This window comes from Xenopus laevis, chromosome 3S (assembly GCF_017654675.1).
Source record: "Xenopus laevis strain J_2021 chromosome 3S, Xenopus_laevis_v10.1, whole genome shotgun sequence".
Lineage (NCBI taxonomy): Eukaryota > Metazoa > Chordata > Amphibia > Anura > Pipidae > Xenopus > Xenopus laevis.
In genome coordinates, this window is record NC_054376.1 from 101332640 (window position 1) to 101350396 (window position 17757).

General features: G+C 39.8%; 1 protein-coding gene across 2 annotated transcripts in view; it reads right to left on the reverse strand.

Annotated features, from left to right (window-relative positions):
• Window positions 1-17475, reverse strand: part of grk6.S (G protein-coupled receptor kinase 6 S homeolog) — a 37401-nt gene extending 19926 nt beyond the window's left edge. The window contains 7 exon segments of one of the 2 annotated variants that reach the window (NM_001094044.1): window positions 2608-2671; window positions 2752-2844; window positions 3953-4053; window positions 11527-11604; window positions 11717-11829; window positions 13578-13673; window positions 17358-17475. In NM_001094044.1, the coding sequence (NP_001087513.1) occupies window positions 2608-2671; window positions 2752-2844; window positions 3953-4053; window positions 11527-11604; window positions 11717-11829; window positions 13578-13673; window positions 17358-17409 (597 nt within the window). In that variant the 5' untranslated portion in view covers window positions 17410-17475. 2 annotated transcript variants of the gene reach the window in all.
• Window positions 17476-17757: the final 282 nt, after the last annotated feature.

Here is a 17757-nt window from a genome sequence, read left to right on the forward strand (position 1 = left end):
AAAATGGACCCGTGCAGGACTTTAACTCAGAGATTCTGCTCAGCAGGGATAAAGATAAGTTTACAGGGTCAGCGACCCCCCCCTCCCTGAGCTGCTTTAGAAGGTGAAAAATGACACTTTACACTAGATTAGAAAAACGGTGACACAGAAAATAGTTGGGAAAAGTCCTTATTTCTGTTGATCTATCTGAAAACAACTACCGTAGTTGTTTTGAGGTGAATAACCCCTTTAAGTGACAGATGTCTTCCAAATGCTTATGGCTGTTTCTATATGCTATCACGGTAAACTTCTAATCACTTATATCAATCTACTACCAGGTTGCACTCAGTCATTTTCTGAAAAGTCAAGACATTAATACCTGATAAATAATGGAAAGAAATTAGGATTTTATCCTGCACCCAAGAATTGTGGAAAGCCATCTGCAAATATCCCCCCCCCCCTTTATTTTTTACTTTGGGGCTGATAAGCTGTATGTCAATATCAATGTAAACCCTGGGAAACTAGCAAGCTAACATTCCAGTAAGCAAGGAAGATAAAGATATAAATAGCTCAGTGTGTGTATATATGTAATCGGATATTGGCATTAATATGGAACAACAGGTTTGCCTGGACACTAATTTCAGTTGTACTAACACACCTGGGGGTAAAACATTAGCAGTAATGCGAGTTATGTATATTATATCTTATATAGCACTTTCCTATGCAAAGCACAATTGTAGTCTTGTGGGGCTTTGCGTAACAAATGGAAAAGTAAGCTGAAGATAAATAATAAATAAAATTTGATAATGCTCTGGTGACGTCTGTGAAGAATGCCTTGCTGTAGACAAAAAAAGAGATATCTAATTGTAAAGTGCTGTTAAAGTGATACTGACACTATAAACTACCCTTCAATACATTCCGGTAAATTAAATTTAGGTTATATTGATTCCCCTTTAAGCAGCCCTCCAAAACATTTGAAATGGACTAATTACATTAGCATTCCCTGTGAATTCGGAGGCCTCAAGCTTTAACAGACAAAATTATTTCAAAATCACAGCAGCAGAGATCTGTTTTTGACCCCCTAATCAGTCACTAGGAAAATATGTAAAGCTCATGTTGCCGAAGGTGCTTTGGCCGCTGCTATTTTCCACCTGATGGAAGCGGTAGTCTAAATATCTGATGTGACATTAGATTTAGGGATTTCCCGTATGACTGATCAGGGGCCCCAAAACTGATCCCTGAAGCTGTGATTCTGAATGTGAGCCGATGCCAGTGGCAGCCGAAACTCTTCTTGTGATTTTAGCCTAAGGCTGTATTTCTGCATTTAAGGAGAAGGAAAGCTAGCAAGGCAGTGTATTGCCAATAGATTAGCCACAATAGTGTAAGCTATAACACTATATTTATTCTGCAGAATGTTTTCCATACCCAAGTTCTCTGGAAGCTCTCTGTTTGTTTAGGATAGCAGCTTCCATATTTGCTTGTTGTGACATCACTTCCTGCCTGAGTCACTTACTGCTCACTCATAGCTCTGGGCTCAGATTACAAGAGCAGCATTGCTTTGAGGCTTTCTGATAAGGCTTAATTACTTAATCCTTTCCTTCTCCTTTAAGCTTTTATCAATAAAAAGGGGGGTTGACGAACAGCAGTTTTTTATGGTGCTAGACCCACATAGGTGTGTTAGAGCAGTAAACCGAAAAACTCTGGACAGGGTTGGATAAAATGATACAAAATGTGAACAAACAACAGTGTTGCAAAGTAATTGAAGGATACTACCATCAGCTGCCCTTATCTCTGTGCACTAGTCACTAAAACTGGCCATAGACCTGCATATATTGGCCTCTTATAGTACCAATGATCGTACTGCCCTATCTCCGACTGCAACTAACCATTTAGATTAAATTCAGCAGTAAAAGAACAAATCAGGTGATGCTCTGGCCATGACAGCAATCGTACGAAAATTATGTCCAAACAAATACTAGCAACAGTCACCCATTGATATCGCAGATTGGCAATACATGCAGAGAAACTATTGATAGCCGACAGAAATCTTATAACCTTTACGATCGACTAAATGATCGCCATTGGTACCAAAAATGTCAGGACAATCCACATATGGTGTGAAATTATCTTGCATCTATGGTCATCTTACACCATATGACTACAGGTGTACCTGGTTCCTGAAGCTACTTGAATGCAGGAAAAAAGTTTTGAAAGTAATAGCTATATTCCCACTTACTAAAACGCATTCACATTATCAGTGAAGCTGTATTCTCATAAGGAATATGTATAGGGATATGCATATTTGCCTCCCAAACTGTAGGCACTACAACCAAAATCTGCAAGCAAGTATATGTGGAGGGAGGAATGCCTGGGGCATATAGTGCCATTGCAGCTTCTTTATGAAAGCTGCAGGTGGGGGTTGAGTGGAGGAATGATTTAGTTCAGGAAAAAATAACAGGCACTCATAACAAAGAGGGAAAGCAAGATTAGGTGTGTACAGTAGAGCTTCTACATAAACAGGTCAGTGAGAAGCAGACAATAGAGGCCTACTCAGGAAATTAGAGGAGGCTGGACTGGATTATTCAGAAAGAAATATACCAATTCTGGGCAAAAGACTTGTTTTCTCACCTCTCCAAAGCCCCCCTTGCCCAAAACTCTGTACTGTCGGAAAGTGTTCTTTGTAACCGGTTGCCTGGGAATAAGACACACACATGGTCACCCGTGGGTACACAAAGCTGGGGCAATCACATGTAGACCATCCTCCCCTCTCACCTCTCCAGCCATTTCCATTGCAGAAAGCGGTTAAAATAAAAACTGTCCAAGTAATCCGAAAACGGAGCCATGCTCAGGAAGTCATGAACAAGCCTAGAGGGGAGAGATCAGGTTACTACTGTAAAGAAAGTACAGAGTAAATTATATATATATATATATATATATATATATATATATATATATATATATATATATATATATATATATATATATATATATATATATATATATATATATATATATACATACACACACACAAAAAGTAACACATTTAACATACAATTGGGGGAATGTAATAAAAGTTGCAAAGAGCAAAACAATTTGTACAAGTAAGAATAAAAACTCACATTGCGCATAATCTTCTAGAGCAAACTTTTTTAAGTAAGACATTTTATTACATTTTACTGTAAACTACAAAATTCTTCCACTGTCGGAAGAGGGTGCTATTTTAACTTTGCGCAAAGGAAAATTTGTTTGTGCAAACGCATAACTTTTCACATTGCAAATATTGAAAAATGTGTGTTTTTTTAGTATAAAATCGGAATTTCAAAAAACAAAAAAAAAAAACCACAATTTTTTCTGAATTTATTATAACCTGAGGAAGCAAAAAGTCAGAATCTGAAAATCCGGCATCTCAGATCTGAGGTTGCATATAAGTCAATAGGAGAAGTTCCAAAGATTTTTTTTATCTGCGCTGGATTTCGTGCAATAATCCGAAGTTTTCGTGTGGAAATTCCGTAAAATTTGTAATTTTCATGATTTTTTCTCACAAACAAAATTTTCAGGAAAGTGTATTAATAATGGGGATGCACCAAACCCACTATTTTGGATTCAGCCAAACCCCTAATCCTTCGCAAAAGATTCGGCCGAATACCAAACTGAATCCTAATTTGCATAGGGGTGAGAAGGGGAAAACATTTTACTTCCTTGTTTTGTGACAAAAAGTCACGCAATTTCCCTCCCGCACCTAATTTGCATATGCAAATTAGGATTTGGTTCAGCCGGGCAGAAGGATTCGGCCGAATCAGAATCCTACTGAAAAAGGCCGAATCCTGAACTGAATCCTGGATTCGGTGCATCCCTAATTTAATAAATAGGCCTGAAAAAACCTGTGTGGATTTGGTCTGAGTTTTTTTCAGAAAATATTGAGATAAATTCGGACTTTGATAAATAACCCCCCATATATATATATATATTTTACTTAGAAGGCTCTTTAAAAAGTTCTTTGCATGGGTTTATTTCTAGGCTTTCAGTGCAACTGACGACCATGTGCTCAGGGACTTCTGTGATGTAATCTTCACTCTACAAAAAAAAGATATATATATTAATATAGGACCTTGTTCTTAAATGCAAAAATATGGCTGAGGCATCAAACACAACACAAGGGCAGTTCAAGATAAGTAGTTGCTAAACATCTTTGAATGAATTTGTTTGTTTTTTGATATAACAGCCCAATATGTGCAATAATAGATGATCAGACTACTTGTCAAAATTGGAAGGCATACAGAAAATAATTCAAATTATATAGAGGCTGTTGCTGCACACAATTTTTAAGTGTTACCAAATTTGGGACATATCACACATGTACCCTGGGTTAGTAGAATGTTATTCTAAATATTTTTTCAGTCCATTTAATACATTCTCTGGCACGTTCACAGAAAGTTCATCTTATTAATGGCCCTGGGCTCATGGATGTTTGCATTCCAAGGAAAACCAAGGAAATAATTAAAAGATTTCAATCATTATATAATTTAATCCCCTGCTTTTTATATAAACAGTCTTATTTATCTTTTGTTACAAAATGCCTAAATTAGTGCTGAGCCTGTTTCATTTATGTAAGAAATCCATTCATTTTTTTTTTAATCAAGTTACTTATTTTAACTAATGTTATTTGGCCTGCACTACTATTTGTTTTTTTCTAAGGGTAATGGCTTACAGGCCATTGTCTGGATTTTTATATCTTTAATTTCACTTTTAAATACACCAGTTATTGCCTGTACAACAAATCTGTGAATCACAACGTGGTGTCATAACAACAGAGAATGTCACTCAATATACTAAGGGGCTTATTTACGATGTCCCCTTCTGCAACCCATCCACCCTTCATGAATACAGTTTTGATTTAGATTTTTATTCAGCAGCTCTCCAGTTTGCAGTTTCAGCAGTCTGTTTGCTAGAGTCCAAATTACCCTAGCAACCGTGCATTGATTTGAATAAGAGACTGGAATATGAATAGGAGAGGCCTGAATAGAAAATGAGTAGTTAAAAGTAGCAATAACTATACATTTGTAGCCTTACAGAGCATTTGTTTGTAGATGGGGGTCAGTGACCCCCATTTGAAAGCTGGAAAGAATCAGAAGATGAAGGCAAATCATTAAAAAAATATCAAAAATAAATAATGAAGACCAATTCAAAAAAAGTTGATTAGTATTGGCTATTCAGTAACATACTTAGGTAAACCACCCCACTGGAATATGAATAGGAGAGGAAATGAATAGAAAGATGAGTAATAAAAAGTAGTAATAAAAAATGTATAGCCTTAAAGCACTAGTTTTTAGATGGGGTCAGTGACCCTCATTAAAAAAGCTGGAAAGAGTCAGAAGAAGGCAAATAATTAAAAAAATATAGAAAAAAAAGAGAGAAAATGAAGGCCAATTAAAATGTTGCTTAGAATTTGCCATTCTACACATACTAAAAGTTAATTTAAATATACACCACCCCTTTAATGTCTCCCCAAACTACATGATTGTTTGACATCCCCGAACTTAAGGACTTTAAGGAATGAGAGCCTGTGCTGCCTTTGCTTTAGGAGGCTGGTCTATTAAATTAATGGGGAAAAGTATTGCAAGACATTATTGGTCCAAGGACTCTTTTTGTCTTGTAGAAGTACATCAATGAGGCATGTGAAAATGCTGTTCCGCGTAACGTTACATAAATTGAACACGTTTCTGGCTTTACTCAGTATTAAAGGTATGTTACCCCAAAGGTATCATTTAATTTTCTCACATACTGTACATTAATTACAAATTAAGTTATGTTTTAAAGTTATGTCACTGTTGAAAGTAGTCTATTCTATGCCCTGTTGGTTCAAATTTGTGAAGCAATGTAGCAAAAGCTGGTTGTTTAACAGACCCCTGAAGAAACATGAGGGCTGACTCATGCTACATTGTTAAAATAAACAGAACCAGCAATGCAGAAAAGGAACAGACAGATGCTGCTTTTGATAGCAACCGCATTTATAACTACCTTAAAACCACTGAAAAATTGTCATGATTGTGCACGGGCAAGTTGCTTTCCATCAATTTTTCTTTTATTAGGTTATGTTTGGGTTAACCATGAAACATATCAAGAGATACAGTGGGCATGTGTGATGACCTTATTAGTGATTTAAAGGAGAATTCAACCCTTAATTAAATAATCCCCTACCCACCTTCCCTATATAGACACCCCTCCCTCCTCACCCTCTGCCTAGCTACTAACCCGGGGAAATGTCCCTAAAGTTTTACTTACCCCTCGGCAGAGATTCAGGGATCTCAGTTCGCGGCAGCCATCTTCCAGGTCTTCGGTAATCTGAGACCAGTGAAGCAGCACATGTGCCGAAATAGATGGAAATAGAAGAATTGCGCATGCGCCGAAATAGATGGAAATAGAAGAATTACGCATGCGCCGAAATAGATGGAAATTGCTGAAGCGCTGAAAGAAGACACGATGACTCGGAAGATGGTTGCGGTGAACTGTGACCCCTGAATCTGCACCGAGGGGTAAGTAAAAAAGTTAGGGGCATTTCCCTGGGCTAGCAGCTAGGCTTGGGGGGGGGAGGGTTTTTAGTTAAGGGTTGAATTCTTCTTTAACACTTAGCAGTTTAAACATTGCTTTTGAAGGCAGAATATGATCAATTAATACTGCGAGCAGGTTGTACTTTCACAAAAACACATGTGCATACCTTATTAAGAAAAGAAAGCCTGAAGCTGGCCATACACCTACCTACCGGCAAATGAATGTTAGTTGGGCAGGAACAAAAAGGAAGTCAGTTAGTTTGAGGATCAAACCAGAACACATTGCAGACAGATAAGGAAGTGAAAAGAGTTCTGTTTGTACCGTTGGGACCAATGAAAGGAAGAACATTAAAGGAGAAGGAAACCCCCTGGGCGCAAAAATCCCTCCCCCCTCCCGGCCTACCTGTCCCCCCGGGCAAATGCCCCTAACTTGTTACTCACCTCTCTGCGCAGGTCCTGTCCACAGAGCTCACAGACGCCATCTTCTCCCAAGCGGTCTTCTTCCTGGATAAATCAGCATCTTCTGGCGCATACGCAGTAGGAGCATTTACCGGTACGGATCTACTGCGCATGCGCCGAATGTCACGAAGTGAAATCAGAAAACTTTGTGACTTTTGACGCATGCGCAGTAGATCCGTACCAGTAAACGCTCCTACTGCACATGCGCCAAAAACGCCGGTCAAAGCAGGAAGAAGACCGCTTGGGAGAAGATGGCGCCTGTGAAATCCGTGGACAGGACCTGCGCAGAGGGGTGAGTAACAAGTTAGGGGCATTTGCCCGGCGGGACAGGTAGGCCAGGGGGGAGGAGGGGCAACACAGGGGAGGGTTTTTGCGCCCAGGGAATTTCCTTCTCCTTTAAGGTGGCCCCATGGGCAATTGGTTGGATCCATACAGGACTTGCTAGTGTATGACCACCTTAACTGAGCTTGTTTTATAACTTACAGTAGTAGAGTGTTAGGAATCACAGACCAAGGCAGAATAACTGCTGTTTAGATTTTTATGTTGTGTCTACATGTTTCATGCAACAATGCATTTCTCGAGTAGCCTCTGAGCTTGTTTTATGCACAGGACCCCTTAGCCACATTTCTATAGAGTTTAAGATATTTATGCTGCTCTATTCTAAAGGTTTTTACAATCTCACAACGGGGCAAATTCACTAACCTCCGGAAATTCGCCAGCGATGGCTTCGCTCACATCAGCAGGCGAAAATTCAGCGCTAATTCACTAAAATGCGAAGCTGCGTCCAGGGCACCAAAGATGGCAAAGTTTCGCTAGTGTTAATTTGGCAAACAAAGCGAAGTTGCGCTAGCGTTGGCTAATTTGCATATGGGGGAAAGTTTAATTTCAATGGAAGTATATGTTGCAGCAAATACATTACATTAAACAAGCCCAGGGAACCTTAATAAAATAATATAGAGTTGTTATATTGCCCTACACATGAGCCCAGTGTATAGTTTATGTGCCATATGTTAGGAAATGTAGGGGGGAAGCCAGGTACCATAAAAAAAAATTTTACGATCTTTTGCAGCTTATCACCCTGAAAAATGAAAAGTCGCCAGCTTTTTTTGGGACTTAGAAAAATGTTACATTTTTTTGGAGGAACTCCTATCTACTCTATTGCACTTCACCTGGTCTGAGATGGTGAAGACTGGCGCAAGAGGTAACGTTCATTAAAATCCTCATCTTAGTGAATTTGCGTAGTTACGTCTATTCGCCAGAGTGAAAATTCGCCTGGCGTTAAGAGTGCGAAGTAGCGCTACAGTCTATCTCCATCGCTAGCAAATTTATGCCAGCGGCCGTTAGTAAATCGGCTAATTTTCGCCAGCGTTAGTCACTTAGCCCTTTAGTAAATTTGCCCCAATGTGTTTTAGTTGTGCAGTATATTGCATATAACTCATGTAGTATTGATAGCAGCCTTTCAAATGTGTCTCCTTGTTAAAAAGAAGTAGCTTTTTACAGGCAACTGCTTTGGAACACTCGAAAATAGAAGTGGTTAGCTCTGCTGACAACAGTGGAGTCCTTAGTTTGTTTTGATCTGGGCAATATCTGTAAAAGCTTCTCCTACACTATGAAAACAGGTTACCTAGCTCCTGATATAACTGACCTCGGCATGAGTGTGTTGTGTGAATGTGATAGAGAAGGCCACTGGGGCACGGACTGATGTGAATAATGAAAAATCTCTATAAAACATTGCACAGCTTCTCAGTGTTATAAATAAAATATATTAATAAACAGAACCGTTTAATTTCTTTGTTTTGGCAAGGAGCTGCTGCAAAGGGTGTGTGTGATGCATTTATGCATTGCTTGTTTTCTTCCAACTCACTGGTATAAACAAAGAAAATCCATGCACTGTATGCCTTACAGCCTTGGGGGGGGGGGGGCGGGGGTTACATGGCTCAGAGAGAGGGGCTATGACCTACTTGTCTTGATCCAAACTCTGGCACAAAACCGGCCTGTCCAGTTCAGGATGTTATGCAGAAAAGGATTTATGTTAGATTTGCAAACATCTGGAAGTAATTAGGCTTAAACTTCTTTCTTACATTTGATAAGATACGCACATGTAATTCTGCTTGGAGCACAAACACTGTTAAAGGAAAATCCCCCATCTGGTCAACAACAATAACTATAAAAATGTCCATACTTGTGCATGGTCAGGTATTGTAACCACGAAGAGTCAACAGTCTGGGCCAAATATATAGCATTTACCAAACATATTAGAAAAGTTTTTTTTTTCAAAGGAGAAAATGTTTTTAATTGCTTACATGATACCCCAGGCCAGTGCTTCTTTTCGCTAAAAACAGCACTGGCCCAGGGTATTTCTGTAGAAGTTCATTGTCGCCATCTTCTTTGGCTTCCTCCTTCTCTTTGTTCCAGTCTGGGAAGGCGCATTAGAGTAAAAGCCAAACTTAAGTGTAAAAAACATAGTCTTTTCAGTCAACTGTGCATGCGCCTGCCCAGTCTCGGAGAAACGAAGACAGAAGATGATGATTATGGAGAATAAACTTCTACAAAAATACCCAAGGCTGATGCAGTTTTCAGCTAACAGGAGTACTGGGCTGATGAATCAGGTAAGTGATTATAATCACTGGGGGATTCCAAATATTTTAACACCCCCTGCCCACAGTGATTATACCTATTGTTCGCCTTTAACGAAAAACTATACCCCTAATATGAATACTTATAAGAATATATTTTTATAGAGACTTACATTGTTTGTGGGTATAGTTTTCCTTTAAGCAGTGATTCGGAGAGGGTCGACTTTCGAATGCATGCAAGTTTTTTTTAACTCTAATAATTTCAAATATACTCGAAATTCGATTGGGAGGTTATTTAAAAAACAACAACGAATATCTAAAACTCAAACAAATATTACCGACCCAAAAACTCGAATCAAATTCGACTAAACTTTAATCGAGTTTTTTCTCAATGACAAAAAAAACTTCAATGACAAAAAGGCTAATAACATCTTCAAATAGGTCACTGGACCTCTCCAATTGACTTATACATTAACTCAGCAGGTTTAAGGTGGCGAATAGCCAAATTCTAATTATTCCCACGGTATAGGTTTGATAAATCTCGACATTCTAAGTAAAATTCGAATTGAGTTTGGATAATTCACAATTAAAATTTGAGAGTTTTGACCCAAAAAATGTTTTTGATTAAATGTATTAAATCTGAAGCGTGTGGTTGATAAAATGCACAATATCCAGAAGAACTCAGTACAACTTGATATCAGTTTAGAAAAAAAAAAAAAATCCCCTCAATGTGCATGCTTTAAACTGAAGCAAAATGGCTAGTGTGAATGACCCCAAAGTAACTAGGCATGATCCTTGTTTGAGTGTAAATCAACTATGTACAATAGTATCTATCCTTTAGGGCAGGGGTCCCTAACCTTTTTTGCCCTCGAGCCACATTCAAATGTAGAAAGAGTTGGATCACTGCTTTAGGGCAGAAATTCTAAAATCACTGGTGGTGGTGGCTGCTACAGGGAGATGTTAGGTACCCCTCCTACACCATGTCAGCACTCTAATTTACCAGCCCAGGTACATTATGTTAAAATGTAAAAACTATATAGAGGGCAAAACAAAGCAAATTGTGCAAGCACATGTACAAATAATCAGTGTATTTACTAAAAACAGGACTGCTTCTAGCAGCAGAGGATGACTAGAGGGAAGCATTATCCAGGAGGTTGTAATTGCAGTTAACTGAGCCAGGATGGGTGGCTGGTTAAGAAAAATCAGTAAGAAACCATTTAAATAGTAGGGTTTAGAGTATAACAGAGATCCCAAATAAGCTTGAGGCACACAGACAATTTCCACCACACTCTGTAAGTAGAAAATAGAATCAGAATGGCTTAGGCGTATCGTGAGATTTTTTTTGTAGACACAGTGACAACTACAAAACTAGTTTTTCTGCTTAAGAGCAAAGTACTGGGAATGTCGATCCCTTTAATGGACACACAGTAGGCTTCTCCAGGACTTTGTAGTCAGTAAAGGTTTTACATCACCAAAATATACATTTAATTTATAAAAAGTGCTCCTTACAGGAGGTGTGTGTTGCTTTCACCATTTATAACATGCAACACACTTATTCAAAATTAACAAGTGATCCAGGTCTAGTAGCTCATAGCAACAACTCAGCACTTAGCATGTACTGGCCAGTTAAAGAAGAAAAATATAACAAATGTCTGGTTGCTATGGTAGCTAGGCCTGGAATAAACTTTTCACTTGTTACTACATTCCCACGTGGTAGTAAAGTGTGTAGTCAGCCCAAAGTCCCTGGAACACAAGAGATTATAAGCATCAGCAGCTTAGTATCCATGGGAGACCCCACAGCCTTACTACAAACACAACAGGTTTTATACTTTGGCCGCTTTCTTTCAATAGTATAAAACAATACCCAACAGTAAGTGAAGAAAACATTCACAGCACTTAACTGTGGACCATTGCTTTCTGCTGTGTATTGATCACAGCCACATTATATAAAATAAATGCTTTACCATAGCAGTGAGATATTTTTCTACCAGTTGCTGTCCACATTCTTTACGCTTTTCATCCGGCGATACCTCATATTCAACCTTCAAACAAAGGAGAAAAGGTGAGGGCTCAGGATAGCAGAGGTATTTCCCAAGTATCGTATTGCTTCTTGCAGCAGAGTGTCACCCTCCCCTCTGTTAACTCAATACTTACAACAGCATCAAGAAAGTGTACGCATCGCAGTAACTCCGGTCGCGTCTCACAAAACTGGCGAAAGAGAAGGCGTCCTATTGGCTGACGGTCACAGAGACTATGGTAGTCTCGATCTAGGAAGGCATTAAAGATGAGCAGGCTTGAGAATCAGTTAAAGGAGAAGGAAAGGTAACATCACTTGGGGGGGAGGGGTGCCAAAAGTTTTGCACCAGTGCAGTACCTCATAGCAACTGATCAATAATTAGCACTGATTACTAATAATTAATAGTGAAAGCAAACCTCTAAGCCTTATGGCACATGATTGTGCAGGGAGTGTTTTTACCAGTGAGCTCCCTATCTGCACTGCTGATTCTGGCCAAACAAGGCTATACTGAATATACATTGCACAAAGATACTCTGTGGCATTACAAATTACTGTAAAACACACTAGAGCAGTTTAGGCAGAACTGCAGGATCTATGAAGCAATTCAATGCAGCTTTTCAAAAAGAGAAATATCATGACAGCTTTGTGGTTCTTTAAAAGGCAAGATGAGTCTTGATGCAAGAGATTGGACACTTCAGAACTTGTCGTTCTCTACTAAAGGGGTGACTCACCTTTAAGCTAACTTTTAGTATGTGATAGAATGGCTAATTTTAAGCAACTTTTCTATTGGCCTTCATTGTTTCTTTAGTTTTATAATTATTTGCCTTTTTCTTCTGACTTTTTGCAGCTTTCAAATTGGCGTCGCTGACCCATACTAAACAGCAAATGCTCTGTAAGGCTACAAATAATTTTTTATCACTATTTTTTATTACTTATCTTTCTTTTCAGGCCTCTCCTATTCATATTCCAGTCCCTTATTCAAATCATTGCAGGGTTGCTAGGGTCATTGGGACCATAGCTACCGGACTGCTTAAAATGCAAATTGAAGACCTACTAAGGGGACCAGTCACCCAAACAAATTATTCGAAATCCTTATTCACATTAGTCAAGCAAAATAAACTTTAATTACACAATATAAATTATTTGAATGCTGTTTCCTACAGTCATAATTATAGCAAGCAGGCAGGAGCCATTTTGTGGACACTGTTATTAAGGCAAGCCTTGCATCGTCTCAGGATCTTGTTTACAACAGCTATAAATGCTTTAATAAAAAACAGAGATTGGATTTCATGTTTAATTTGAAAAGGACTTTTATTATACAGATTTTTGTGTCTGGATGACAGGTCCACTTTAAATAATAAGAAATGAAAACCAATTGCAAATTGTCTCAGAATATCACGCTCTACATCATATTAAAAGTAAACTCAAAGGTGAAAAACCCCCTTTAAATATAGGTGCTATGTAAAGCCGTTAGATAACTGTGCTATAAGAACTTGCTTTACATAGCTCGCAGCAATCCGACGTTTACTTTCACCCTGCTAATTGCCAATTGGTTGCTATGCACCAGAACAAAACCGTTTCCCCGTAACTACGAAAACTCAAAATGTATTTTTGGGGTAGGAAGAACAAGCTCAACCAGAAACTTTTGCCATTTAAATGCAAATATAGCAGGAAAAGCAAGTTCCCTTGGAGCCGGAATGCAATCTCATGTGAAGCCAGGAGGTGCCAAGCTGAGGTGACAGAAATAAATATATGGAGGTGACAGGTTATGAAGCAATGAAATAACTCTAATACAGTGCCACGGGCCTAATATCTTTGTGCAATATGAGCAGATAAAAGTGTGCGCCTTCACACAGAAATACAGGAAGTGGTGAAAGCACCCAGGACAGAGGAAACGATGCAACGTTCTTAGCCAACAGTTGTGTGGGGCAGGATGTTTCTCAGCAAACAGAAATGCCAACCAATACAAGTCTTCATCATGAACGGCTTCATACTCACCCAGACTGCGCCTCAGTTCCTCGCATTCGCTGATATGAGGAAACTGCAGCATCTGCCGCCATTTCTTACTTTTGCCCTTTCGGTTGCCCCCGCCACCTGCAAACAAATCATTCACTTGGGTCTGTTTGGGCTGGGAAAGGCACAGAAAGCAAACATGTTGTGCTTATATGTGTGTAGGGAAATATCAGTGTACCAGACACATGATGGGGGAACTTGATTTACATCGCAGGCAAATACACGACAAATGATTTATTTTAACGGAGAAGGAAAGGCATTTTTACTTGGGGGTTCCAAAAGTTAGGCACCCCCAATCGATTGTATATACTGGATACCCAGGGCAGGTGCTCCTATCAGGAGAAAACTGCACCGGCCCGGGGTTATTCCAGTGAGCACCACAGAGTGATCGTCTTCCTGGTTCTTCTTTCTCCAAATTTCCCGGGACAGACGCATGCGCAGTAGAACGAAATAGCTTTTTCATTAAAGTTTCGCTCTACTGTGCATATGCACCCCTGAGAAGAAAGACGGAGCAGGAAGAGGATCGCTTTGTGGTGCTCACTGGAAATGGTTTCAGGTGAGTAAATACAATCACTTGGGGTGGCTTACTTTTGGCACCCCCAAGTATAACATGCCTTTTCTTCTCCTTTAAAGGAGAACTAATCCCCCTTTCTGAAAAAATCCCCTACCATCCATAGACTCTCCTCCCTGCTCACCCCGCACAGGATTTAACACAAGTAAATACCCCTAAGCCAGTAATTACCCCTTGTTGCAGAGTCAGTGCAGAAGAGCTCGCGGAGGTCATCTTTAGCTGCTTCGGTAATCTAAGTAAGGAAGCTCCATATCGGTGCATGCACAATAGGAGCATTTTTCCTGTTCGCTACAACTGCGCATGTGTCAAAAATTACAGAAGCGCCGGAAGAAGACCTGAACATTACCGAAGCGGCTAAAGATGGCCCCCATGAGCTCCGCTATGCTGACTCTGCAACAAGGGGTAATTACCGGCTTAGGGGTATTTAGGTTTTTTAACTCCTGTGCGGGGGGAGCAGAGAGGGGGGTCTATGGAGGGTAGGGGTTTTTATTAGAAAGGGGGTTTAGTTCTCCTTTAAGATATAGTTGTAGTCCTGCTAAATCGACTGCTCCAAATGTTGCTGAGCAATAAATCACAGCAACTTATTTGGCTGCCAGAAGGATGCTGGGAATCCAAACCTTAACCAAAACTGCTCCCAAAGTGTTCCAGGTCCTGCAAATACTGAACTAAGCTCTGAGGACCCTCTGATCCTATTTATATTTTATAAAGACCCACAAAACTAGTACAGTTAGGGTGTACTTATTGATGATCATATATACATCAATGCATTTGCACTTATTGCTGAGGATCAGTGTGCTTTGGTGCAGAGAATGATCCACAGCACTAACATTCATTGATCCTGATTATCAACTGATGCACATTTAAGGCCTACGAGTGGATTCCTGCTGGGTACAACTCAATATACAGCCACGTACACTATTTTTTACAGGTCATAGAACTCCGAGGTGACTTCTAGTATTGTACACCAGGGAGTTCATTATTTTTAATACACAAGTCATATGGTACAAGTCATTTCATTAAAAGAAAATGAAAGGCAAATTCATTAGTCACAGTACATTGGACATCCCCCCAGTAAATTCTGTTATTAGACTGGTGCTCCTTTTAAGGAAAAACTGCTCTGGTCTGGGAAAAAAAACAGCTCACAGTCTTACTTACCTTTCGCAGGTGTCCTTGGCACAAACTCAAATTTGTACATGCACAGAATAACTTTTTGTGTTCTGAAATCTGCACAAGGCCTGGAAAAGGCAATTAAGAATATTTCCCCACTGGACTTTTTTTTCACGAAAAAGAAGCCCCGGCCCTGGGAAAAAAGCTTCCATGTCCTTTACGCACCAATTACAACCAATACATCCCTAACTACCATTTATAACGGTATATTTAACAGGTTACTCATTATTCTTGTGTATTACATATATAGTGAATAAAGTACCACTTATTGTAAAATATATAGTGAATAAAGTACCCCCTCTTGTAAATGATAAGGATATTATAAGTTTCCGAGGAGTTTCATGACCATATAAAAGTACGAGGCCGAAGTCCGAGTGTTTTTAAACAGGTCATGGAACTCCGAGGTAACTTCTAATATCCTCATATTTTGCAACAGGGGGTACTTTATTTATTATAATACACATTTTGTGTATTATAAGGATATATTAAGTCACTGAGGAGTTCCATGAACATATACAGGTAGTGGAACTCCAAGGTTACTTCTAATATCCTCATGTTTTCCAAAAATGAGTATGTTATTTATTATACTACAGAAGTTTTAGTGAATCATGTGTCAAAAATGATACCACTATCATTTTACAGTTTATAACTGATGACATCACTAGTCACCGCTTCTAAAGATATAATTTACGAGATATTCATGATTTTTGTGCATTATAAACATATAAAGGCAACCAAGCTGCTCCTTTAAAGGAGAACTTATAGCACCAGCCTAAAGTTTCAGCTTGTCAATAGCAGCAATGATCCAGGACTTCAAATTTGTCACAGGGGGTCACCATCTTGGAAAGTGTCTGTGACACACACATATGCTCAGTGGGCTCTGAACAGCTGTTGAGAAGCTAAGCTTAGGGGTCGTCACTAATTATCAAGCAGAAAATGAGTTTTGTCTGTAATATAAGATGATGCTACAGGGCTGATTATTAAATTCTGATGCTAGTTGCACTGGTTTCTGTGCTGCCGTGTAGTAATCAGTCTTATATTGTGACATTTCTATTCTATGTGTACTGTATATTGTGAGTGGGTCCCTAAGCTCAGTAACTGACAGCAGCACAGTGCAGTGAATCAGCAGAAAAAAAGATGGGGAGCTACTGGGGCATCTTTGGAGACACAGATCTTCCATGCTAAAGGGCTGTGGTTGCCTTGGGCACAAAACATAATTTACAACATTTCTAGCTACTTAGTTTAGTTAGGCTTTAGTTCTCCTTTAATGCTTGACATTTATTGCAGCCTGGCAGAATAAATGTTTTATGGGTACCCACGAGGCAGAAGCCCAGCGGGTTTGTATTTCTTACAAATAGCTCAATGCACACACCGGCCACCTGAACTTCTTTCTTTTTTACAGAAATAAGAATTAATAGAGGATGTTATTGACACAGCCCAGAGCGAGACAGGGGCAAATGACTGAAATAAGCGATGTCAAGCTAAAAGGCAGAATGCAGAAGTGCAACCATCATTGTTCTAATTACCTCCCTAATGATATTTCGCCAGTCTCCGCCGTAGCTACTGTACAAATATGGCAGCAGGGATGGGCATCCCATTATGCATTTACCTGCCTACTGCAAGTGGCTGTTCTTAATTAAAAGAATCTGGCAGTTTGGAGATAATGGAGAATAAAGCTGCACAGCACTCAGTGAGCCATACTTGCTATTAATGTAACAAGAGCAATAACAATAGGTGTCCCACGATGCAATGCAGTATATACAAGTTCAACTACTACTCCTACAACTCACCAATGTATATACAGATGTACTATGCCCCTACACACACACACACACACAGCAATGCGCAGGACTACAGCTCCCAGCATCCTACGGAAGCCTCGCCAGTCGTAGGGTTTCTGGGAAATGTAGTTTGCAACATTGGCCGCAGGTTAAAGATCCCTGACGTCTATACGTTGTACTCGTATAACAACAGCCGGCCCCCATAATAATAGAAATGTAACTTTCCAGTCCCCGACTCGTACATACCCTCTCTCGCTTTCAGCAGCACGGTGTTAGCTACTATATTCTCGAGCTCCATAGATCGGCCTGGCCCTGGCTCCTGAGCCTCGGGCGGCCCCTTCACTTTCTCCCAGACTCCAAGCACCAGACTGCCACTGACAGAACCCCACCCACACCGACCAATCAAAAGGCCGACGCTCCTCCGAGGTGATAGTCCATTGGCGGTTTGATTTTCCCCTCTGTACCTTACTGCACCTCTAGCGTTTGAGGGCGTGGACTTGCGAGTTGATGGAAGGCGGAGTCGGTAGGCAGGGCCTGTTGCAGGATCAGGAAACGATTGGATAGTTGGCGTGTCATTTTTAATCTATCGCTTGGACGTCTATAAAGATGGGTTTAGTTGTAGTGATGTGACTGCTATGGAGATGAA